The sequence below is a fragment of the Mustela putorius genome, unplaced genomic scaffold (assembly GCF_011764305.1).
Source record: "Mustela putorius furo isolate JIRA1106 unplaced genomic scaffold, ASM1176430v1.1 tig00003942_pilon_pilon_pilon, whole genome shotgun sequence".
In the NCBI taxonomy this organism is placed as follows: Eukaryota; Metazoa; Chordata; class Mammalia; order Carnivora; family Mustelidae; genus Mustela; species Mustela putorius.
In genome coordinates, this window is record NW_025422087.1 from 15,135,760 (window position 1) to 15,159,699 (window position 23,940).

General features: G+C 54.2%; 1 protein-coding gene across 2 annotated transcripts in view; it reads right to left on the bottom strand.

Moving 5' to 3' along the window:
- Positions 1–8,766: 8,766 nt before the first annotated feature.
- The window catches only part of PARP1 (poly(ADP-ribose) polymerase 1), a 36,654-nt gene continuing 21,480 nt past the window's right edge, over positions 8,767–23,940 (bottom strand). For both annotated transcript variants that reach the window (XM_004761924.2, XM_013061160.2), the window contains 14 exons: positions 23,254–23,496; positions 23,026–23,094; positions 22,672–22,804; positions 21,060–21,255; positions 17,658–17,786; positions 15,455–15,538; positions 14,020–14,142; positions 13,280–13,408; positions 12,086–12,184; positions 11,529–11,681; positions 10,689–10,816; positions 9,988–10,049; positions 9,318–9,432; positions 8,767–9,238 (listed from right to left, as the gene is read on the bottom strand). In XM_004761924.2, coding sequence (XP_004761981.1) covers positions 9,157–9,238; positions 9,318–9,432; positions 9,988–10,049; positions 10,689–10,816; positions 11,529–11,681; positions 12,086–12,184; positions 13,280–13,408; positions 14,020–14,142; positions 15,455–15,538; positions 17,658–17,786; positions 21,060–21,255; positions 22,672–22,804; positions 23,026–23,094; positions 23,254–23,496 — 1,745 coding nt within the window. In that variant the 3' untranslated portion in view covers positions 8,767–9,156. The remainder of the gene's footprint in view (positions 9,239–9,317; positions 9,433–9,987; positions 10,050–10,688; positions 10,817–11,528; positions 11,682–12,085; positions 12,185–13,279; positions 13,409–14,019; positions 14,143–15,454; positions 15,539–17,657; positions 17,787–21,059; positions 21,256–22,671; positions 22,805–23,025; positions 23,095–23,253; positions 23,497–23,940) is intronic.

Sequence of the window (23,940 nt, forward strand, 5' to 3'; positions counted from 1 at the left end):
TTTGGGGTTCGCCCAGCTTCCCAGGCAGAAAAACCAACCGGTCCCGTGGAAGTGCAGAAACATCTGTCCCGTGGGCAATGAGGCTCCCCTGCCCAGGCGTGAGGCCTGGAGGAGGTGTTCTGGGGGCACCAGGCTGGCAGCCAGCCATCCTTCAGGCATGTGCTCTGGGGAGTGAAGGTCAGGAGCTTCTTCGAAGGCAGCCCTGGCCGGAGCAGAGATGTTGGGGGCCAGCTCACGGAGGTCAGGCCCCAGGGAACCCCAGCAGAGACACAGCGACATGTCTTGGGCCGGCCCCGGGGAATCCTCGGGAAAGATGAGGAGCGGGGGGCACCTGGGACCAAGGCTCCTCTGTGGCCCGCACCAGGGATGAGGACAGTGCGGCTGGAAAGCAGAAATACCCACCTCCAACCATATTAAAAACATTCTTTATTTCTGTGACCTCATTGTAAAGCCTTCTTGTGAAAAAAAAGATGCGAAAAACCCCAAAGAGAAATAATCCCTCATGAGTCAACCACTTAGACACACTGCTACTTTTGCATTTTTGAGGTTTTCTTCTTAAGCATTTTTTCTAGGCACAGAGCTTTTAATTTTTTTTTCCTAACAGAATTGCACTATGCTGCAGATTTTAAAAATGTAAGACATAGTATCAAAGAAATTTTATTTTATCTTTTTAATTTTATTTATTTATTTATTTTTAAAGATTCCATCCATTTATTTGGCAGAGAGCACAAGTAGGCAGAGAGGCAGGCAGCAGGGGGCGGGTGGGAGCAGCAGAGAGCCCAATGCGGGGATCGATCCCAGGACCCCGAGATCATGACCAGAGCCGAAGACGGAGGCTTAACCCACTGTGCCGCCCAGGCGCCCCTCAAAGAAATTTTAAAATGAATTTCAATTTTAATAAAACTAATCATGTCATGGGGGTGATAAGCAAGTGCAATGGTTGAATAGTTTGCACGCCCTGAGGGGTGGGGCAGAACCGCTCAGTGGCCCTTGAGTGTGGAGGGAACATGGTCCTCGTTGCCGTGGCCGCACGCCAGCAGCTGTGTACCAGGCACTGATCTAAGAGCTTCACGCCTATTAATTCATGACAATGAGATAAAAGAGATCCGTCTGTCCCTGGAACAGCTCCGTGAGCAGGTGCTGCGGGCTCTACTTTCCAGATGAGGAAAGGGGTACACAGAGGTCAATGAGCCACCCCAGGGCTCACGGACAGTTGAGTGGGGGTCCAAGCTCAAGCAGTCGGCAGAGACCATGCTCACCCTCAGACACCGGCTTGGGGGCTCACCAGGTCAGGACCCCCCACTTCAAGCTACAAGGGGGTCAGCATGGGGTCCTGGTAACTCTTGCGTTTGCTCAAAGCCCGTGCTAGGGAGCCTACGGGCAAGAAACGGGCTTGGGCTTGATGGAAGACAGGAGGCAGGGTCCAGAGCTGGTCTTCTCTACTCCTTGAGGTAGGCTCACGTGGCTTCTCTGGAAATCTTCCAGACACCTCTGCCCTCTTTGGGGCATGAGCTTTGGTGACTCCCATGAGCTCATGACTCAGAGTCCAATCTGGCTGCCAAGGTGTGTGTAATGGCGCCCCCAATCTGTTCGTCTCCTCTGGGGACAGAGGCCACTAGGACTACTTAATCCAGTGGTATTGAAAAATCAACACTAGGGGCACCAGGGAGGCTCAGCATGTTAGTGTCTGACTCTTGATCTGAACTCAGATCTTGAGCTTAGGGTCATGAGTTCAAGTCCCACTTTGGGTTCCAAGCCTGGTATGGAACGTACTTTAAAAAAAAAAAAAATTAAAAAATCTACTGAATCTGAGGGGTTACTTAATTACAATAAACTGCCTCTTTTTAAAGTGTGCAACTCAGTGACTAGGATGCCACAACCAGGACATGCAGTGTCTTCATCACCCCCCAGAAGCTTCCTTGCAGGTGCAAGATTCTTTGTACAAATGACTGAGCTCTGCTCATCGGTCACTGGCCTTGGGGCGGTTGACAAGGAGTGCCACTCTGTCCATCCATCCAGCAGGATCTGTGTAGGGTCAGGCAATGAGAGGAATGTTTAGAACTTAGCCCTGCCGTGTACTTAGCCATACGGCCTTGGGCAAGTCACTCAGCCACACGGTGCCTCAGTTTCCCAGGGTTGGTGCAAGAGGAAAATTAAATGGTGTGCAGTCGGATTGAAGTTATGAAGGAGACTTCACAACACGATAGGCTTGCAGAGGAAATGGTCTGAGAATAGTTCTGTGCCTCTGAGAACGTCCAGCCAGGTCAGAGTTCAGTAGGTGGAGAGGCATGGAAACTGCTGGAATCTCAGAGTCATCGTGGGCCGTGAAAGGCCATGTGTCTTTAGGTAAGAGTCACAGAGCCTGCCTATAGGATGTTCTTCTAGGGGCTAGAGAAAAATGCCCTTGCTGAACTATTTTTTTAATTTTTAAATTTTGATTTTATTTTAAGATTTTATTTGTGAGTGAGAGAGAGAGCATGAGAAAGGGCAGGGGCAGAGGGAGATACAGACTCCCTGCTGAGCAGGGAGCCCAATGTAAGGCTCGATCCTGGGACCCTGAGATCATGACCTGAGCCGAAGGCAGACGCTTAACGACTGGGCCCCCCAGGAGCCCCTCGCTGAACTATTTTATGTTTTTATTTTATTTTATATTTATTTTATTTATTTTTAAGTAGGCTCCATGCCCCACACGGGAACGGGGGCTGAGACAATTTTGAGATCCAGGGTCACACACTAGGCACCCCTGCCCACCGAACACGTCTTTTTTTTTTTTTTTTAAAGAATTTATTTATTTATTTGACAGACAGAGATCACAAGTAGGCAGAGAGGCAGACAGAGAGAGAGTGGGAAGCAGGTTCCCCACTGAGCGGAGAGCCCCATGTGGAGTTCAATCCAAGGACCTTGAGATCATGACCTAAGCCAAAGGCAGAGGCTTAACCCACTGAGCCACCCAGGCGCCCCCCACCGGACACTTCTGAAAGGGCAGCAGGAGGCAAGTGAATGGTTGTGATCACCTGTTGTGCCTGCTCGACCTGACGCTTATAGGATGTGTTGTGTCAAGTGTCTGTTAACTGCATGAGGCGTCCAATGCATCCCCTCGGTTCTCACTGTGTCCCTGGTCCCTACGCGGGACTGAGGTGGGGGATGCCTAGGAGAGCCAGGGATGGCTCCCTTGGGGCTCACCCGTCCTGCCCCCAGAGAGTCCCGAGCCCCACCTAGAGGTCGTGGTAGCCATGCCCATGGCTGGGTGCCACAGGGGCCCGGAATCCCCACCATACACTAGTGTCTGGGGTGTCTGGCAATGACCTTGGCAATGTCCTGGAAGTGCAGCGGGTCTGCAGGGTCAGCACTGAAGACTGCCACTTGGACTGTTCTGAGCACTATCTCTGTTCCTGTGGTTTACAACTTCACCAGTCTCAGAAGGTGAGAGCAGCCAAGGGAGACTGATTATCTGGAGCCATGGTCTGGAGGGTCCTGCCTTCCTGGGCATGCTCCCGGGGAGTCCACACCCCATGTTCCTTGCTGGGAGAGCCCACCTAGCCCTAAGACGGGGCCGCACAGCCTGGGTGTTCCCTGTCCAACCTCCCTCGAAGCTGAGGTCCCCACCTGGGTCCCAACCTGGGCCAACGAGATTAGTCTCCTGGGAGCAATGGAGAAGTCATTGCTTTTTTGGTTCTATTTCGTGTTTTGTTTTTTCTGTTAAAAAGAGAAGGATGAGGGCCAAGTCTCTCCTTTCCTGCTCATGGATGTTGCTGTTAGGTGTCTAGCTGCGGTCTTTCAACAGTGAAGGGGAAACCAAGAGAAAGGCAGAGCGGAGTTCATCAACCTTGGCACCGCCCACTTCTTGAGAGACAAGAGCTGATGTCCAGTGGGGGCTGTCCTTGTTCGAAGCCGAAAGCAGCCATGTTCTGGAGGATTCCCCAAAACCAGGGAGCATCTGCTCAGTCCCCAGACCCAGCTTAGGAAGCCATGAACTAGAGGGTCTCCCCATTGTACTGATGTCCACTCTGGTCCTCACCTTTCTTCATTGACTGGTCATCAGCAGAGAGAGAGAGAGGCCAAGGACAGCTGGCACGTAGGTCTCTAACTGGGCTGGCTCTGGAGAGATTTGTATGAAGGGCAGTCTTCAAAGACAGGGGCCGACAGGTCAGAAACATCATGTGTGAATGCCTTCCGGGGTTCACTCTTCCAGGGCCGACGAAGAGAGGAAGAGAGCCCCGGTGCCGGGGGACACCAAGGCCCTGCTACCTACCTGCTTTCCCCCACCCCTGTCAGTGCTCAGTCTCCCGATTCATCCCCGGCAGCCCCACGGGCTTCACCACCTGCTCGCTGTGTGGTTTGGGCTCTTGCCGGGTCAGAGAAACAAAATTGTCTAAAACCGTGTATTTCTGGAATGCCTCTAAGGTGCTAGGCAGACACACAGGTCACAATCACTCAAAGCTTTGTTATTCGCTCTAAACCAAAGAGGCACACATGAGCTTATTCAAATCCAAAAGGCCCAGCCCGGCCCCTGGGGGAGCACCGCCCGGCTAAAATTAGCCCAGGCCATCTGCTTATACAGCAGCTGGGCTATTCTGAGCCCCGGCAGGCCTGCCACAAGTGGGGCCGGGCCTGGGTGGGGGCGGTGTTGGAGTCTGGTCCCTTTGGCTGAAGGGAGGGCAGGAAGGCATGGGAGGCCACACTGAGCAGGAAGGCCAGAGTCCTGGCGGGGTCTCATGAGGGATCGCAGGAGGGCACACGGCACAAGCGCAAGGTTGGTGTCTTTGTCCCTGTACCTCGTCTCCCCCTTCTCATCTGGGTCTTCCTGTTTGGACTCATACAGGCTAAACATTTTCTGGGACTTCAGGGGTGATGGCTGAGATTTATTGAGGGCACATCGAGGTCAGGAGGTCGCCCGAAGCATTTTGCGGGATCAGCACGCACATTCTCGTTAACAACTCAAAGGGGGCCCACCCAGCCAGCCCAGACGGTAGAGCGTGTGGCTCTTGATCTCGGGGTTGAGAGTTCGAGCCCCACATTGGGTGTAGAGATGATTTAAAGAAAACCCTTCAGACAGACAGCTCAAAGAGGTAGGTACCAAAAGACTTCAGGGATTATGAATGGCTCGGTTCATCTTTTTGGTCAATGAGGAAGAAGCCTGGTTGAAAGGGCCAAAAGGGGCCACGGCTCAGGCGACCCTGGACCTACAGGGTTCGTGCTTGGGACCCCGACCTCCACTCCCCCCCCACCCCCGAGCCCACCACTTGTTCCGTAAGGGCAGCCCTCCGTGTTCAAAGTGCGCTGAGCTGGATGGGAGTGGAGCGAGCTGGGGGTACGGACCTACACAGCATTGTTTTTAAGATTTTATTTATTTGAGGGCGAGAGTGAGAGAGGGGCGGAGGCAGAGGGAGAAGCAGGCTCCCTGAGGAGCAGAAGCCCGACATGGGACTCGGTCCAGGACCATGGGATCATGATCTGAGCCAAAACAGATGCTTCACTGACGGAACCCCCCAGGCATCCCGACCTAGACTTTTCTAGATACTCGACGGACAGGAGTCCAGTCTATATTCACAGCCACTGCAACCCATCACCATACATGCCAGATGCAGGTCCCAATGTGCTGCTTCAGTCCTAATTCCTACAGCTGGTCAGAGAACCTGCTCGCCTTAACTCCTCTCATGATCCATGACCTGTCTCCCAGCCCTCGGTCAGGAATTCAGCCAATCAGCCCTTCACCTGGTGGAGGGCCCAACCCTTCACCCAGAGGGCCCAAGTCCTCAACAGTCCTGTGTGTCACTGCTGGGGGTGGCTGGTTCCTGTTGGACTTGGTAGTGCTAGGAGGTTCTCCTGAGTCTAGGAGGTGCTCCAGAGTGTTAGGAGGTTCTCCTGAGTCTAGGAGGTTCTCCTGAGTGCTAGGAGGTGCTCCTGAGTGCTAGGATGAGGTCCTCACCTCCATGGCACAGCCTCCCCCATGGTAGTCAGTAGGGTACTCCTTTCCCTGCTTTGGGGGAAACTTGCTCTCGGGAGCCTCAAACAGCCAGGCAGCAGCCTCATCTTCCCTTCAGTGGAACTACTGTTGTGTCCCAGGGGAGCCATTGCTTGCTCTGGGCCTCAGACCTCCACACCAACAGAGCTCTGGGGTGGGAAGTATACAGCAGGTGGGTATCAGATGTGGTCACAGTGAGGATTACTCCCCATCCCCATGTACTGTGGCTACGGGAGACTGTGACATCCAGCAGTCTTGGGCTTACGGAGTAGACTGGATCCTACAAGATGGGAGCTGTGTCTACCCAGGGTGCTCACCGCACACACCACAAGGAGTCCCTTGTGGCAAAACCCACTCCCTCCATGTGCCCGCTCCCTCCATGAGTATCTGGGATGCGGCTGTCCTCGCTGCTGGCACTGCCCCCAGCCCGGTGGTGGGCAACCTCCTTTGGACAAGGGTCCAAATGACCCTTGGCTCACCCAGGAGACTTTACAGCCCCGGTTCCTTTTTACCTTTCAGAGTGAGGCTCCAAACACGTCTTCTCATAGCCTACTTCAGACAGGTCGACAGACCTGCGCTGCTTCCCCTCCCACACCGGAGGAGAGGCTGGCAAGACACGGGGCGCACTCTGTCACAAGACCACACTAAACCTCTGAACGATTAGCCCCAAACAAACTGCAACTTGAAGGCCTAGTAACATTCCTTTAAAAACCCGAGCCCCAATCTGCTGGCTTTCAAACACAACTTAAGAGAAGGGACACCACCTTGGTAACACTGGAGTATCACAGGAGCTGACCAGTCCTGAGACCCAGATCATGGTGTTGGGAGAAAGCGGATGGACCCTAAGCAGGGCAGGCCTCCAGCAGGGCCGCTAACCACCAGGGGTGGGAGGGTGTCCTCTTGCTCAGGGGACAGCCTGCAGGCATAGCACTGGGACCTTCTGGACAAAGCGCTCTCCGAGAGCCTCCAGAGGGGGACATCCCAAGCAGGGCAGGGGCAGGGACAGAGCCACCAATGCAAGTCTGTCGCTGCCACCCTGGAGGGACAGAGGGACAAGCACGTGTGCAGCGTCTACCTCAAGTGCCTGAGACAGTGCATGTGGGCCTTTGAGGGGACCGGAATGGGCAGCGGAGGCCCTGGCTACACTCTCCGCTGGGGTTTCTTTGAAAGGCTCAGAAAGGGGCACCTGGGTGGCTCAGCTGGTTAAAGCCTCTGCCTTCGGCTCAGGTCATGATCCCAGGGTCCTGGGATCAAGCCCCGCACCGTGCTCGGCAAGGAGCCTGCTAATCTTCCTCTCTCTCTCTGCATGCTTCTTTGCCTACTTGTGATCTCTATCAAATAAATAAATACTTTGAAAGGCTCAGAAAAAAATTACAATCACCAGGGTGCAGTTCAGCTACACCCTGGGATAGGACAGGACTTCAGGTGAGGAAAGAAACTCAAAATATAAATATTGAAGCATCGTAGTTTCCCTTGGAGAAGACATGAATTCAGAAACGTGAATCTCCTTTGAAAATCAGTTGTGAGGGACGCCTGGGTGGCTCAGTTGGTTAAGCAGCTGCCTTCGGCTCAGGTCATGATCCCAGCGTCCCGGGATCGAGTCCCACATCGGGCTCCTTGCTCGGCAGGGAGCCTGCTTCTCCCTCTGCCTCTGTCTGCCATTCTGTCTGCCTGTGCTGGCTCTCTCCCTCTCTCTCTGATAAATAAATAAAATCTTAAAAAAAAAAAAAAATCAGTTGTGATGCGAGGGAACCCGTTGAGCAATCACTCCAACCTAAAAATACTTCGTTTAATCAAGGACCATTAGGGCGACAGCCTCTCCTTGCTCCTACAGGGATGGGGAAGAACACAGAAAACTCCTGATCCAGGAAGCCTGAGCCTTGCTGACCAGCTGATCTGGGACGCATCTCAGGTCAAAGGCACCAGGGACGAGTCCAGGATACTGGAGAAGGGCAAGGACTCTGCTGCCAGCAGGATGAAATTGGACACCTGCCCGTGGGCCCCGGCTGCTGCCGTCCCTCAAGGCAGCTACTCTCCAAGAACGCCAGCCTGCCCCCCCCCCCCACCTCTCCCTGGCCAGGAATGCCCTGGGCTCAGCTTCCCTCACCAAACTCCCATGTAACTTTCAGGTTTCAGCCATTGGCCCCCGTGTCCCAGCAGTCACCCTGCTGTTTGCTGCAGGCTCCTTCCCCTGCAGAGAGGAGCGGTGGGGGGCTGTGCTCCGTGGACAGTCAGCCAACAGGATGTCCACCTGCACAGCGCTTGCAGAGACCCAAGTCCGCATGCCTCCCAGCCTCTGGTTTCCTGCTGTGTGGACGGGCACCCCTCACCCCCGCCGCAAGGCTATTTCCTGCTGGACATTCTGGGTCCCCACAAATTCAAGTGCCATCAACCCCCTGTAGTCTCTGTGAACCTCATGCCAGGAGGACAAACCGGATCCACAGTCAAAATGACACTGAACACACGACACAGACGAGGAAACCATTTCCATTTAATCGAGAAGGACTACCAGCCCCTGGGGTGTGTCAGTAACACCGTTTTCATCTGGAAGACAGAACTGCCTGCCGGAGGGAGATTCGGGAACCTCAAATGCAACTTTTAACTCAGTGCACTACATATTCTGAAGAGCTTCCACATCCCAGCACGTCCAAAAGGAAAGCACGTTTTTGTTTCTAAGGGTGAGAAACTGTTAATATTCCTCCTTCTGGTCTTCCCATAGAACTCAGATAAAAGAAGTAAAAAAAAAAAGAAAAAAAGGGGGGGGGGGACAATAAATGTAAAATAAAAAAAGAAAATCTAAGTAGTATGAAATTAGTTTTTATTTTTACCTCAAAATAAATGCTTAACATTTTTCCCAAACCAAAACTACAGGTGAACACTTAGAAAGAGGGGGGAGTGATTTCTCCCTTCACTGGGGGAGCCGGTGAGTAAGGCAGGCGCTCCTCCCGCAGGACTAGTCTAGACACCCCCCACATCTCCTCTATTGTCAGTCTTCCCCATCAGGGTGCTGGCCGCTGGAGGACCCCCTCCCCCACCCCCCGGAAAGCTGGGGAAAAATCATCTAACACGTGAGCAAACATTCGCAGAGGAGCTTTCCTGAGACGCGGTGGCAGCCTCTGCCAGGTCTAGGGGCGTGAGCGCTGGCACCTCCATCCCTGTCCCCGGGTGCAAGGTCAGCCATGCGCCCGAGCTCACCACAGGGACGTCTTGAAGTTGAACCTGAGCTTCAGCAGGTATTTCAGGTTCACCTGAGCAACGTCATAGATGATATACCTGGAGGGGATGCGGGTCAAGGAGCACACTCTCACGGCAGCCCCGAGCCCCGTAACCCCACTCGCTAGCCAAAGGATACTCGTTATACAGCAGGCAGGTGTCGTTCACGCCGGAGGAAACCCCCGTCCCCAGGGGCACCTCCACACCGTCCATTGTGATGCTGGCAGAAGGGTCAGGGGTTGTCTTGCCCAAACCTGCACAACAGAAGGCATAAGTGGTAGGAGGAACCGTGAGGACATTAGCTCGAGAACGTTCAAGATCAGACTTCTGTCGCGTCTACATGTTCACTTTAAAGACATGCACACCGCACACTCTGTCCTCCTTCCGGATACAACCCCGGGCTATAAATCAAGCTCCTGAGGTGCATGCCTCCCTGATTTCAGTAAGAGCAGTGCCTCACCCCCCAGCCCGGATCATATTTCCACTGAGCCCAAGTCCAAAGCCTGCACTTCGGCCCGGCAGGCGGAGGCCCTAAACCATCAGGTGGCTGGAGCTCCCACGTGCCTGGACACCCCAGGCAGCACTTGGTCAGGGGATGACCCCCAGCACTGCAGCTAACAGTCCTGTTAAAATGCAAAGCTGACGCACCCAGTTCCTGAGGCTCGAACTGCGGACAGGGGGTATGACCCAATTATCTAATGACCCTCTAGCTGTCTTCCAGTGAGCCACAGTCCACTGGGGAGAGAGGGTGCCCTCCCCGGGCTGTCCAGAGCACCCAGGCGGGAGCAGCACTTTCTGGAACATGGTACCTTTGACACTGTGCTTGCCCTTGGGCAGCTTGCTGATGTGTGAAGCGTGCTTGAGTTCGTACCTGTGTAAGAAAGGAAGGTCTCAGAAGGGCCTCCGATGACCCTGGGCTCTCAAACCACCAGTCTGGTGAGCAGGAGCCCACCAGAGAAAAACCTAGTCCTCCCCAGACCCCTGGCTTCCAGAGGCGAAGGCACAGTTCCCAGTCAGCGCTCTGTGCCCCCACCACTGCAGGGTCACATGGCTGTGGCCGCAGCTCCAGAGGCTTCTCAGACCATGAGCCTGACCCCCTTGCCCGATTACGCGACCCTGCTCTCAGTGTCACTGTGACAGGCCTGAGGCAGGCAGGACAAACCAGATTTTTTTTCTGCCAGGAATCTGAAGTTCATCTCCAGGTTCATCTGAGTTGATCTCAAACACAAAATCTAACATCTCTGTGCATGCATGTGTTCCGGGGGGGGCGGGCGCGGCCCACCAACCATCCTCCGTGCAATTCAGCCCACAGAAGGTGGATGCTGCCAGTTCCGGACTCCTGGCTAGACTCCTCATCCCTGGTGCTCCCACACACACTTAACTAGAACTGGTTTCTACCATCGTGGTGGGGAATTTCTACGGTCCCCTCCTGGCCAAGGGGAGCTCTCCTGTCTTGACCACCCCCGTCCGTCCCCAGCAGTGGCCCCAGGCCAAGGCCAGGCTGACTCACATGTTTCCGAGGGCGACCTCTCCCAGTAGGATCAGGCCCACAGGGTCCGCCTGGGACGCGTGGCAGTAGTTGGCGCTCTTGGAGACCATGTCGGCGAAATAGATCCCTTTACCGAACATGTAACCTGTCTGCAGGGTGGGAAAAGGGCCACAGAAGACATTCTGGGGGCTGTCTGCAGCACCCCTGAGCTCCCGAGTACGGACTACGCCCACAGGCCAAGCTCACATGCCGGGCTGTTTGGACCCTGGTCCCGGGGAGGCACTCAGGGCCGCAGAAAGCTCAATCTCTCTACCCCTCGCTGTCTTCCTCTCTCAACGGGGGAGGGAACCTCACAGAACCGTTGTGAAAATTCACCAAGTTAATAAGCGTTTAGATCGGTGCCCGGCATGTGGCAACAGCCCATAAATGGAGGCTCTTGTGTTTACTTCCTTCTGTCAGTCAAAGGTGAGGTGCAGGAGGTCAGGGCATCTGCCCAGGTCATGTGCTACCACATGGCACCAGCCAGCCATTCGCTGCTCCCGACCTGTTACACCTGGACAGCAAGAGGCCTGCAAGACTGCCTCCGAGCACCTGTCCTGCAGGTCACCTCTATGACCCAGGCAGCGACTCAGCAGGGCCTCCCTCCAGCCCTCCCACAGTCTCCTGAGGAGCACACCAGGACTCCCAGAAGTCACCTGGCAGAGGGGGGCGGAGGCAGTCTGGACTCAACTTGGCCTGTGGCCAAGGCCTGTTCTTCGCCTGTTCTTCAGGGCCCATCAGCTCTCAGGGCAAGGCCCGCAAGGACAAGGTGCAGATCATCTCTGGGTGCTGCCCGCCACCCACCCTGGGCCAGCCACCTACCACGGGCGCCTCAGGCGGGGCTATCCGGAGGCCCTGGGACAGGATGCCGGCGAAGTTGGTGGCCCGGGAGCCGTGCCATAGGAGCCTGCGGTTATGCAGCTGCCGGAATGGCTTGTAACGCTGGCTCTCGCCTTCGCGCTCGATCCGGAAGATCTGCTCGGGGGTGAAGGGCCAGAGACAGAGGATGCCACGTTACTCTCACAGCAAGATCCACCAGATGCAGGAGAATGGGCCAGCTGCCCCAGAGCCAGAGGATGTGGCTGTGGCGGCCTGCGAGGAGGCGGGGTTGGGTGGGGAGCAGTTGCCCGGGCAGGACCCCGTCTGACAGAGGTGAGCCCAAGATGCTTTGCCATGTCTGATTGTGCTTTCAGGTCCTCAAACAAGGCTTTGAGATCAGAAATAAAAAGGATTAGAGAAAGAACACTAAGCACCCCCAAACCCCAAGACTAACCTTTCTCCTCCACCGACAGTAAGTTGCTCCTCTAGTAATTTAAAGCAAAGCAAATGGTTCTTTACCCAGGCCAGGCTGAAGAAGGGGAAAGGACGAAGATTCTTACATCAACAACTTCCAAGTCATACGCGTTGTGCGTGGTCGCGTGAGTGTTCTTAACATATTTCCTGATGGTCTCTGCTTCTTCTGAGTCTCTGTCTACCACCTAGAACGTCATTGGGGAGTCTGCGCAAGGGAGACCCCAAGCACAGCCACCCAGCACAGGGGCCAAGAGATGTCCCACAGCCAAGACTGCAGTCAGAACCTGCAACGACCCACCCCCAAGGCTGGGTTTTGAGGAGGACTAGCGCTCCAGGTCTTTGAATCCTCAAGGCTGTGCAGTGGCCAGAGCTTCTGCCTGCCAAATAACCGTCACTTCACCGATGTAATCGCCCCCGCACAAACACAAGTGAGCCACGGAGAAGGCTGTGTTCTCGATTTTTGTCCTCTCAGCCAAAATGCAAAAAACCCAGGAATTCTGGTTTTCCTCACAGCTTCTTTTTTTTTTTTTTTTTTTTTTTTTTTTTTTTTTTTTTTTAAAGATTTTATTTATTTATTTGACAGAGAGAAATCACAAGTAGATGGAGAGGCAGGCAGAGAGAGAGAGGGAAGCAGGCTCTCTGCTGAGCAGAGAGCCCGATGCGGGACTCGATCCCAGGACTCTGAGATCATGACCTGAGCCGAAGGCAGCGGCTTAACCCACTGAGCCACCCAGGCGCCCCTCCTCACAGCTTCTTAATTAAGTAAAAGGCTTCAGGATTGTAAACCGAATAAACCCTTCACCAGAGAACCCTGCCTGCAGCATTCCCGTGAAGAAGGTGCTCCAGGGACCAAACAGGTGACATCTGGTGGCTTATTCTACCCGGACCCCCAGATCTAGGCTCTGTTCTAGGCAAGAAGCAGAGGCTCTTCCTGGGATCTGAACACCCCATCCCAGGCTCAAGGTCAAGGCAAGCCAGGGGCTGTGGCAAGGGGACTTCTGCCCCAGCACAGGCACCTCCACCTAAGCAGGAACCCAGGCATGACAAACCTTCTAAAGCTCAAGCCATACAAGCCTCCAAAGACAGATCTTCTCTAGATTAAGGAAAAATGAACTTTCTGGAAGGCCGCTCAAAAATGAGTCTCTTGTGCCAAAGACCCTGGCTTGGAAGCCTGCCCAACAATCTGTTCTGAGGAGGTCTCCAGGAGAAACCCACTCCAGTCTGGGGATCGCTGCTCTCAGGACGAGCGGACAGATGCACCAGAGACGGGGGCCTGTTACCTTAATGTCAGTCTTGAGCTTCTCATAGTTGACATCGATAGGGTCCTTGCTGCTGTCATCAGAGCCTCCCCTGAGCAGACTGTAGGCCACCTCAATGTCCAGCAAGTTGTCTAGCATTTCCACCTTGGCCTGGAGGAACAGATGGAAAACCCTGGGCTTGGGACCAGGGTGAGGGGAGACAAACCTAGGTTCAGCAGAGAAAACCCTTACGGAGTGATGGGATAGTGATGGGAAGGCCTCCTAGCTGGTTAGGAATAGCTTGTCATCAACCCGTGGCTCCTAGTGAACGAGGGGGGTACTACTTGGGGGAGGGAGAGCCCGAAGCTACAAGGGTACTATGAGAAGTGGGGGCAGTGACTACCGCTGGCTCCGAGGCAGTGGGGCAGGAAAACCCATCTGTTTCGCCTGTGGTCGGCCACCACCATGGGAAGAAATCCTATTCAAAACGAGGGCCCAGGGGTGCCTGGGTGGCTCAGTAGGTTAAAGCCTCTGCCTTGGATCATGATCCCAGAGTCCTGGAATTGAGCCCCGCATCAGGCTCTCTGGTCAACAGGGAGCCTGCTTCCTCCTCTCTCTCCGTCTGCCTCTCTGCCTACTTGTGATCTCTGTCAAATAAATAAAATCTAATCTTTAAAAAAAAAAAAAAAAGAAAAGAGGTCCCAGAGGTGATCCTCCTAGCACCAGGCCCTGCCAGAAGGAGTAACACCCAGGCTGCTCCTCTCTCAGGCAGCCCCGGCTACCTGCACACAGTCCGCGTTGTTCAGCAGCGGGGGCTTCTTCATCCCAAAGTCATGAGGAATTAGGGTGTAGAAGCGATTTGAGAGATCCAGGATCTGAGAGTCACTGCTGCCCTGGGACACCGCCTTCGGGGGAAGAGAGAGAGCAGAGACCGAGACATTGAGTCTGACCTGGCTTGGCATGAGCAACAGCCAGGAAACGTGGTGAAAGCGTTCAAGACCATCTCATGCTGGTGTCATACCAGCCCAAGGGCAGGAATGCCCCACCCCTGTCCACTTCCATTTCTAGAAGACCTCGACAATTAGGGACCCATACCGCCCCCAATGCTGTGCAAGGTATCAAGTGTAACATCTAGGTGGAAAGCTCATGCACGCTCCTAAAATTCAACTACATCAATGTTTGGGAACTTCTCACAACAAAATGGGGGTAAAACCCCAATGCGATGAATTTGGGCAGCACACCCCTCCCCCATCCACAGATCTTCAGCTTAAGGGAAAGAATTGGCTTTTCTCGCGCCTGAAGATCCAGGTGGCCACACACAGAAAGGCTAATAAGCTCCCCCTCCTGCCACAGTGCCCATTCGTGCTCCATATGCAAAAGGTGCTCAATAAATGCAGAGATGGAGGAGCTGGACTGCTGTGATGCTGGGCAGGCACCTGAATGGCCACGGGGCAGTGAAAGGGCCATTAATTTGGCCCCCTGCAGGCCCCAGCACCCGCCCCCTGGCCCCCCCGCCCGGCCGAGCCCCACGCCCTCAATTTCTTTCTGTTGCAGCAGTTGGCTCTATGTCGTGGGGAAGGACACTCTCCCAGCCTCTCCACTGGGGGTTCTGGACAGGGAAGGGGCCAGGGCTCAGAAGCTGTTGCCTGGGGCCCCTTCTCAGCACCAGCCAGAAGTCTGCTTCCCTGTGTCCCTCCTTCACAGGCCAGGCCTGCACCCCACCCCACCGCGCAGGGGGAAGGTCCTGCAAACTGGGGGACCTGGTTGAGTGCCCAGTGAGGTGATCAATGAGCATGAACCAAAGTAAGGAAATATTTCACTCTCTGTGAGATTTCTAAGTAACTGCAAAATAATGCCAGTTTCTTTTTAAAAGACTTGATCTACACCCAACATGGGGCTTGAACTCAAGAACCACGTGCTCCACCAACCAAGCCAACTGGGAGCCTCAATCTCAGCCTAAGAACACCCCAAATCAGGACGTTTTTATGAGGTAGGAGAACCAAATACCTTATCCAGTTCATAGGGAGTTTATTACATAACTGATTACTAAAAACACGGCTCCTTCACTGGTTCCGGGACCACTTTGGCGAGGGAACAGGCACTTACCACACCTGCGGCATTGAACAGAGACTCCAGGTCCTCGGGCCCTGGGACGTGGCAGCTTGTGACCCTACACCGCTCCCCCAAGACAAGCCAGCCAAGCGGCCCCCCGCCTACCTGCTGCACCTCGCTGAGAATGGAGTAGGCCGCCTGGATCTGCCTCTTGCTCAGCTTCCCCAAGGGCATCTTCTGAAGGTCAATCTGAGGAGACAGGGGAATGCTCCCTGGCAAAGCCGCTCCATTCAGTGGACCATGGGCAAGCTGGCGAATGCCCCTCGGGGCTCATGGGCCCTGGGAGGGGAGTGGGTCTTGCTCGCTTCGTTTATGGCAGTGATGAGAAACAAGGACGCCTGAAGCCCCACACTCAGTCCACCCTGGCCCAGCACAACTCGTCTCCTAGGGAGGATGAGGGCCAGGCAGCATAGCCGCCCCGGAGCCTCAGAGCCCAAACCGTTCCCAGCCAAATAAGGACCAGAAAGTGGGGAGAAAGGTTCTCCTAAGTACATGCTCCTGAACATACAGATCTGTACCCCCCAAAACGCTGTTTTTTTCAAATCAGGTACCCTGAAAGGTCACACACTGATTCTAGCAGTATGCCTTGGGGATTACTGTCAGGACAAGCGGCAAGCGTAGTGGGGAATGCATGTGGCCTGCTGCAAGCTTGGGCGGAGTCTATGCTCACCCTCTGTCTCCCACCCAGAAAATGGGGCTGGCTTGCTTCGGAGGCCCCTGCGCCCCTTGTGGTTGGTGTCCTGACCTCCCTGGGGCACCCCAACACCTGCAGCACATGACGGAGCCACAAGCTGCAGGGAAATGGACGGGGAGCAGTCCCTGCCGGGTGTGGTGGACGTGGCATCACAAACCAATGGCACTTCCCTCCCCTCAAAGCCAGAGTCTCTATCCTGAGGGGTGGTCTGGTCCCTGGGAAGTGGAGTAGCCGCTGCCTGGTCTGAGGAAGAAGGCGGGGATACTGTTTCAGGAAGAGAGCAGGGCACATAAAAGAGCCCAGCATCGCTGGTGCAGACTGGTAAACAGCTCCGGGAGCCAATGAGAAAGGTGTTGCAATGGTGGCTGGGGGCAGGCAGTGCTCTGAAGAAACAGCATCCTCCAACTGTGGGGTGTCGGTGCCAGTGCCCCTCAGCCCCTCCTCACAGGCCACGAGGATAAGAATGGGGCTCACTCAACAGTGAGCCAGATACCCCACTAAAGCTAAAGAGAGACCGGGGTATTCTCAGGTCCACCCTGCAGAAGTGGAGGGAGGCTGCCTGTCAGGTAAGGAGCGTGCAACAGACCATGGGCTGCCTTCCAGTGAGCTCTGCAACAGCTCTGGCCTGTCTCCTCCTGCGAGACAGTCACCTGAGCAAGAGCCAGCCCAGAAATGGTATGTCCCAGGGGAGACCTGGTCTGTTAGGAGTTAAGAGACCCTACGAACTAGAACACAGGAAGCTGGAAAGGACACGTGGGACGTTTCTTCTTAAACGTTAAGAGAAATGAAGACTCGCTCCCTTGCCCATGTCCCTGGTGAGACTATCCGCAAGCTACCACCAGTCCTCCTGATGGAGGTCAGGGCAGGGGTCACTTTCAATGGGAGCGCACAAGCGCTGGGCGTTTGCAGGCCCATAAGGGGACCTGCAGATTCCACGGCATTCGTTAACAGCAGCCGGGGAGGGGAACCGTCCTGCCACCGGATCCAAGCTCACCTTCTGGGAAAGCCAAGCTGGGCTGGAGAACACAGGGACAACTGGCCTCAACCACGGCCCCCTCGTCCTGCCTAAGCAGGAGGAACAGGACAAACCCACCCCCACCCTCAACCTTTTCTTAATTTTGTCTGATGCCTCAACGTTGCTTTTCTCTACACTTCGTCAGTACCGCCTACTTCTTCCATGGTACACGGGCTACACTTGCCTTCCAGAAGACTCCGGCCGGCTCCAGAGCCATGCCCGCACACATTGCCACGTCAGCAAGGGGACACGCACAGGGGAACGGGGACCCAGAGGCAGTTCACTCAGGCACACTATCCACCTCCTGGGAAGTCTGCAGTCCCCAGGACCCAGGAGCCTGGCTCGGTGTCCGGCAGAAGGACAGGCAGAGGAGCGCCCGGGTGGCTCAGTGGGTTAAAGCCTATGCCTTCAGCTCAGGTCATGATCCTGGAGTCCCAGGATCGAGCCCACATTGGGATCTCTGCTCAGCAGGAGCCTGCTTCCCTGACCCCCCTGCCTGCCTACTTGTGATTTGTGTCTGTCAAATAAAATCTTAAAAAAAAAAAAAAAAAAAAAAAAGGACAAGCAGAAGACCTGGCCACCCCCGTGCGCGTGGTCACCTCATATTCCACCATGGCTTTCTTCATGCTCTCCACGTCGAAGATCATCTTAATGAGCTCCTGCACCGGCTTGGGAAGCTTGGACTTGGTGCCAGGGTTCACTGTCAGCTTCTTGACCGCATCTTCATCCTTTAGAGAAAAGTGAACTGATCAAAGGCCCCGTTCAACAACCCAAGCCAAGTGGCGATAGCATCTGGGCCACAGACAAAGGAGCCACAGGTACCCCCAGCACAGAAGGCTGAGGTAGTATCTGCACCTGAACCAGAGGCTTCCCCACCATCCCCATGGGGGCTCCAGACCCTTCCTCCAACGGCCACTGCAGGTGCCCAGCTCCATGCCTGCTGACCTGCACTCCCATCCCCTCATGCCCTCACCTCCCCACCCTGGGAACTGGCCCACGGCCCCACTCTGGAAGAGCTGGGAAGCCACCAGGCCAAACCATGGACCAAGGGGACACCGGGTTACTTCTCCGGTCTTGTACTACTGCACCCCAGGGCCAACCAGAAGATGTCCATGCAGTCTTCACCATAGTCCTAAAGGTTCAGACACCCATTTCCTGCCACACAGACTGACAGGAGGAACTCTCCACTCTCTGTGGCCTCCTTCTGCTCCGTGATCACACTTTTTTTTTTTTTTAAGATTTTATTTATTTATTTGACAAGACAAAGATCACAAGTAGGCAGAGAGGCAGGCAAAGAGGAGGAAACAGGCTCCCCGCTGAGCAGAAGGCAGAGGCCTTAACTTACTGAGCCACCCAGGTGCCCCTGTGATCACACTTTCAACACTGGACTGTGTGTGCCCACTCTCTGGGGAACCCAGGCTAAGTCAGGACCACACGGCACTGTAGACTGCTGAACCCTTGTCACTTACGAACGGCCAGAGGATAGGAACTATGCCCTGTCCCTGACAGTGTCCCCAGCAATGAGAAGTGCTGGGTATCTGCTCTGAGTGGACACTAATCCTGGCATCTGTTGTGTTCACCCAAGCGGCGTGGCGGGCCATGGGCCCTGTTCATTCTGGATGCGGCTGTCAACTACGCTTTCTGTCGCAACACCAAGTCTCCAAGGCTCTCAGGGTCACGGCTTCTGGCTCTCTGAGGAGGCCAATGTTCACAGTGAAACACCTTATTTGAACTGATCTACTCTGTGGCCTCCCTCTCCGGGGGTGATAAGCGGAGAAGTTTACATATTCAGGAGCACCGTCACAGGGGAGCCAGAGACCATAAACCACCACCCCGGGCCATCTGGGCAGCCCTGCCAGATGCTGCTCTAGGACAGTGCACCTGAATTCAGTGGCCCTGATTTTGAAAGGTTACCAGTCTGAACAGAGAGACACATTGCAAGGGCTGAAAACACACCAGATTTCAAAGATCTGGTTTCAGAGAAGGTCGGAAGGGGAGGAAAAATAAATAACTAATGTTAGTTTCATGGTTTCTTTCAGATTTTTAAAATGCAGCTATTGAAATATCAAGGTTACAAAGGTGGTTGTCTATCACTATTGGACAGCATCTTCCAAAAGCTGTGCAGGCGTTGGAGGGGGGTGGTTCTTGACATAGTGTGCAGGGCAAAACTCCAGTTCTCTGGTGAAAAAAGTACCCGTGAAGGGACAGGAGCACCAAAGACCCACACCATGACTTTGTGCTCAACTCTGGGTGATTAGGAGTTTGTTTCTCAAAAAATTTTAAATGTTATTTTTGAAATTAGAAAAACTGACCAGTAGGGGGCATTGCTGAGTCAGACAAGCCAGGATCTCAACCTCAGCATTACAAAGTAAATTCTATTTTTAAAAAAAGATATTTTAAAGTAATTTCCACACCCAAAGTGGGATTTGGACTCAAAATCCCAAGATCAAGAGTTGTTACTGACTGAGCCACCCAGATGCCCCGGGTTTTTTTTTTGTTTGTTTTGTTTTTAAAAAGAAATACATGAGCCCCTAGGGGCTCAGTTGGAGCACGACTTGATCTCAGGGTCTTTGAGTTCAAGCCCCACATGGGGTGTAGTTTACTTAAGTAAACTACGTAAGCAAAAAGCCGTGAAAAAAAGTGTATTTTTCTTCTCCTATGATTTTCTTCATAATGTTTTCTCCCCTCCAGCTTAGCTTGTAATAAAACGACAGTATACAATACACATATCACAAGATGAGATCAAATCATTTTAGGCTATTGGTCAGGCTTCACGTCAACAACAGATTAAGTTTTGGGGAGTCAAGTTAAACATGGATTTTTGACTGCATCATGGGGAGGGGTCAGTGCCCTTGACCCTCTACACTGTTCAGGGGACAACTGCAATAGATTTTTCTATAGAAGCCAGAATAAGCATCTTGTCAGAACAAATGTCCACAAAGGTTATCAGCCAAGGGATAACAGAAGGCTATTTGGTGATATATACAGGAAAATGAGCCTGCCACAAACGTGTAACAAGAGGGGCACCTGGGGGGTGCAGGGGGTCAAGCGTCTGCCTTCAGCTCAGGTTGTGATCCCAGGGTCCTGGTATCGTGTCCTGCTTTTCTGTCTGCCTCTCTCTGCCACTGCCTGCTTATGCTCCTATTTTCTCTAACAAATAAAATCTTTTTAAAAAAGTAATAGAAATTATCAGAAGAGCATCTGGGACCCAAAACCACAATCCAACAGAGGCCAGGGCAATGTAATTACGTTATTATGCATGCACAAGTGGGCTCAAGGACAGAGGAAGAAGCAGACTTCCTGCTAAGCAGGGGGCCTGACCCGGGACTCAACCCTGGGACTCTGGGATCACGACCTGAGCCAAAGGCAGAAGCTCAACCGACTAAGCCACCCTCTTAACTGTAATAACCTGATGGCAACCCAGGTCCTACGACCTGTGAGGAAAACACGGGGTCAGCCTAGAAGCCACACCTGGAATGTAAGAACCATTTCCCAATGAGCGGAGGGAGCAACTTCAAAGACCAATCCCCCTCATGTTCTCAAAGACGCTACCACGGTCAGCTGAGTTCCTACGTTGCTGTCTGGGTGTGACTCGTGTTAAGGGTGCTGGATCTCCTTCCGAGTTTCTCCGTCCACGACTGTGACTGTTACAATCACGGTCATACTGCAGGGCACTGATCTCTGTGTGTTGAACTGACCTCGCATTCTCAGGCTCAACCCCTTCCCTGCCCCCAGTCGCGATAGAGAAATCCTGCACTTGGGTTATTACTCCACGGTTACGCCTCCACATATATGTTCCTAGGGATATGGGAGAGCTCCTGCGAGGTCTGTCTGGTTTTGGTGTCGGCCTAACACTGAGCACTGTCAAGAGTCAAGAAGTGTTTCCTCCTTTGAACGCTGGGGAGCACTGACTTGCAAGGCCATCAGGCCCGGGGCGAGGTCTGGCTACTATGATGATTCTTCCTTCTGCTGGAAGCAGACGGCATAAGAGTAGGGATTACCTGGCCGTAGTCGATCTCCAGAGGGTAGAACTTTTTGGGATACTTTGTGAAGTTCTTGGAGTGCCAGGCATTCCCAGTTTTCTCTTCATACAGCTTCATGAAGTGCTCGATGGCATCCTCTTTGGACGGCACCTGCTCTAGTTTATTGCTGCCGATGACGGTGCCCACGCGGCCCCACGATCTGAAGATCCAGTAGCTGTGAGGGCACGGGGTGGGCGGGGAGTGGGGAGAGGAGGATCACACACAGACCTGAGGGCCGGCCGCTCCTGTGCTGGGAGCAGGTTCCCTCCCTGCGTTCTGCCTGGGGACACAGAGCTGTGGCCCCCAAGATGATGCCACGGACACAGAGGAACAAAGGAAACAAAGACCTTCACTTGTGAGGAAATGGAGAGTTGGAACTTTCAAGAACTGCCTTTCGAATCGTACTGGTGAATGGACCCAGAAAGTGTCAAAGCACAGGTTACACTCGATCTGCCAGCCAAGCTCACAGAACAAGCGTATAAATTCTGATTATAAGATAAACACCCATCTCACTCCTCACAGAAGAAAAGTAAGCATCGCTTGGAAGTTTTGTACTCAAGATACACAACCATGAGCGAGAAAACCTAGATACTGGAGCCTCTGGGCTCAGATGCAACGGGCTTGGGCTGGGTGTGTGTGCGTGTCAGAGGCACACAGGCTGAGGCCACTGCTCTTGGTTCCCATGGCAACCGGGGGCCCACACCACTGGCACCCTAGGTGCCACACCGCTTGGCTTTGATGGATTCATTTTTCTTGGTGGAAAGAACGCATCACATAATTTTTACATCACGACAGAGATGCCCCCTGGGTGGCTCAGTTGGTTAAGCAACTGGTGTCAGCTCAGGTCATGAACTCAGGGTCATGGGATTGAGCCCCATGTCAGGCCTCTCCCTTAGCCTCTGCCCCTACCCTGTGCTTGTGCTCTATCAAATAAATAAAATCTTAAACATTCTCTGCTCGGGTTCCTCCTGGAAACATCTGGGAAGTGCTCTACTGAGCTGTCCTAGAGAAGTGTCCAGACCTGATAGCCCACGCTGTCCCTTCACTGTGAAAACCAGTTAAAACTAGGCCACCAGAGCAGGTGATAAGACACAGGACACTGGGCTTATGTCTTCAGAAAACCCAAGTAGCCTACTAGATACATAGGACTTTTGGGGTTCCATCTGATATTCACTTTTAGACGAAAGCCCTGGTGAGAAGCTGAGGCAATGGGAGGCACCTAGCTGCTCGGCACCGACAAATGGCCACCAGTCAAGGCTTCGTAGGCACCAACATAATGCCCCCTCCGCCGAGGCCACAGCTACACAGCATCTGGTTTTCAACCACCAATTGGAGTCCCAGCAGGGAAGCGGTTTCCACTTGCCAAGAAGACCAAGTCCAGGTTAGCCCACGAGGCTCAGGAACCCTGGATTCCTCAAGGGGCTGCAGACAGAGTGTCTCGAGAGATGGTAGGACAGCGTGTCCTGGGAAGTTGGGGCACTGGATGGCAGGGAGCCAGGCTTCCCTCTGGCCAAAGACCTCCCCACAGCCCTCAGAGGCCCACTCCCTCACAGGGCCACCACGAGGGACTCTTCCCCATCCCCAGACACACCGGCTTTCTCTGTCATCCTCCAGGAGCTGCAGCTTGTAGTAAGAGTTGGTCCCTTTCACGATGTCCACCAGGCCAAGGGTGGCACTGAACACCTTCCCTCCTTTCTCCAGGACGTGCGCAGAATGTTCCAGACCTGTTGCAGAGGCATGGCACCTGGTTTTCTCTCTAAAAGGGCGGCCGATAAGCTCGGGGGGAAGGGGGTCTGCAGGTGGGGGACTCACACCTGCCTGGACACTCCTTGTGGGAGGCTCCCCACAAGGCCCAGGGGAGCCCAAGGAGGCAGGGGTGCGCAGGTGTGGTCCGGAAGCCCCCCGTCTCTGGACCACCTGCCCGCTCGCACTCCTGTGTGCTCACCAGAGTCCGGATCCACAGCGGCTCCACCTTTAAGAGTTAATTTCATTCTCTTCTCAGATTTGTTGATGCCTTGGAAAAGAACAAGAAAGGAAAACAAGTAAAAAAACCCCAGAAAGTCGGGGTGGGGAGGCAGGGTGAGGGGGTGGTATGCCAACGGGTCTAGGCAGTCTCGGCCAGAGTGTCCTGGGAGCACACGGGCCCGGGATCCTGGGACGCCTGGGGCCTCACCTTCCTCCTTGACGGGGCCCTTGCTCTTCTTAGAGAGCGCAGACCCTGACTTTGCTCTTGAAACTGCAGGCTCTTCTGGCTCAGCCTTCACCTCAGCGCCCCAGGGTGCCAGGAGGTGGGCCGAGAGCAAGTCTGGAAGGCTCTTGGTGGAACTGGACACGTCGTGGAGGAAGTCCTCAGACACCACGCGGATGCCGGCCTCGCGCACCTCCTCCATCTTCCTGCTCATCTTGTCCACCTCCTCTGCTCAGACCAGGGAAGAAGAGCCGGAGCGTCAGTGCGAAGCGTAATCACAGCCCCACTGACCGAGCCCCCTCCTTGTCACCCAGCGCCAGGGGGGCCACATGATACGGGCAGAAGCGCCCCAAGAGAGACGGTCCGACAGCGGGAGCAGGAAGGGAGCCCGTGTCCCTCAGCCAGACCCTGCTGTGTCCCATGCGCATGACTGGCAGGTGGCTTCCCCCCACGTGGCAGGAGGCCTCTCCGTGCTGCTGATGCTGGTGTGCAGAAGCTTTCCAGTTTGACGGGGTCCTGTTGGTCTGGCTCTGCTCTTACTGTCAGCATCAGAAATCACCAAAACCAAGTCTAGGGGCTCGCTGTTTCCTCCTCTGAGTTCTTTGGCTCCAGGTCTCCCATCCAAGTGTTCGATCCAACCTGTGTGGATCTGTCGGTGGGGCCAGGCAGAGA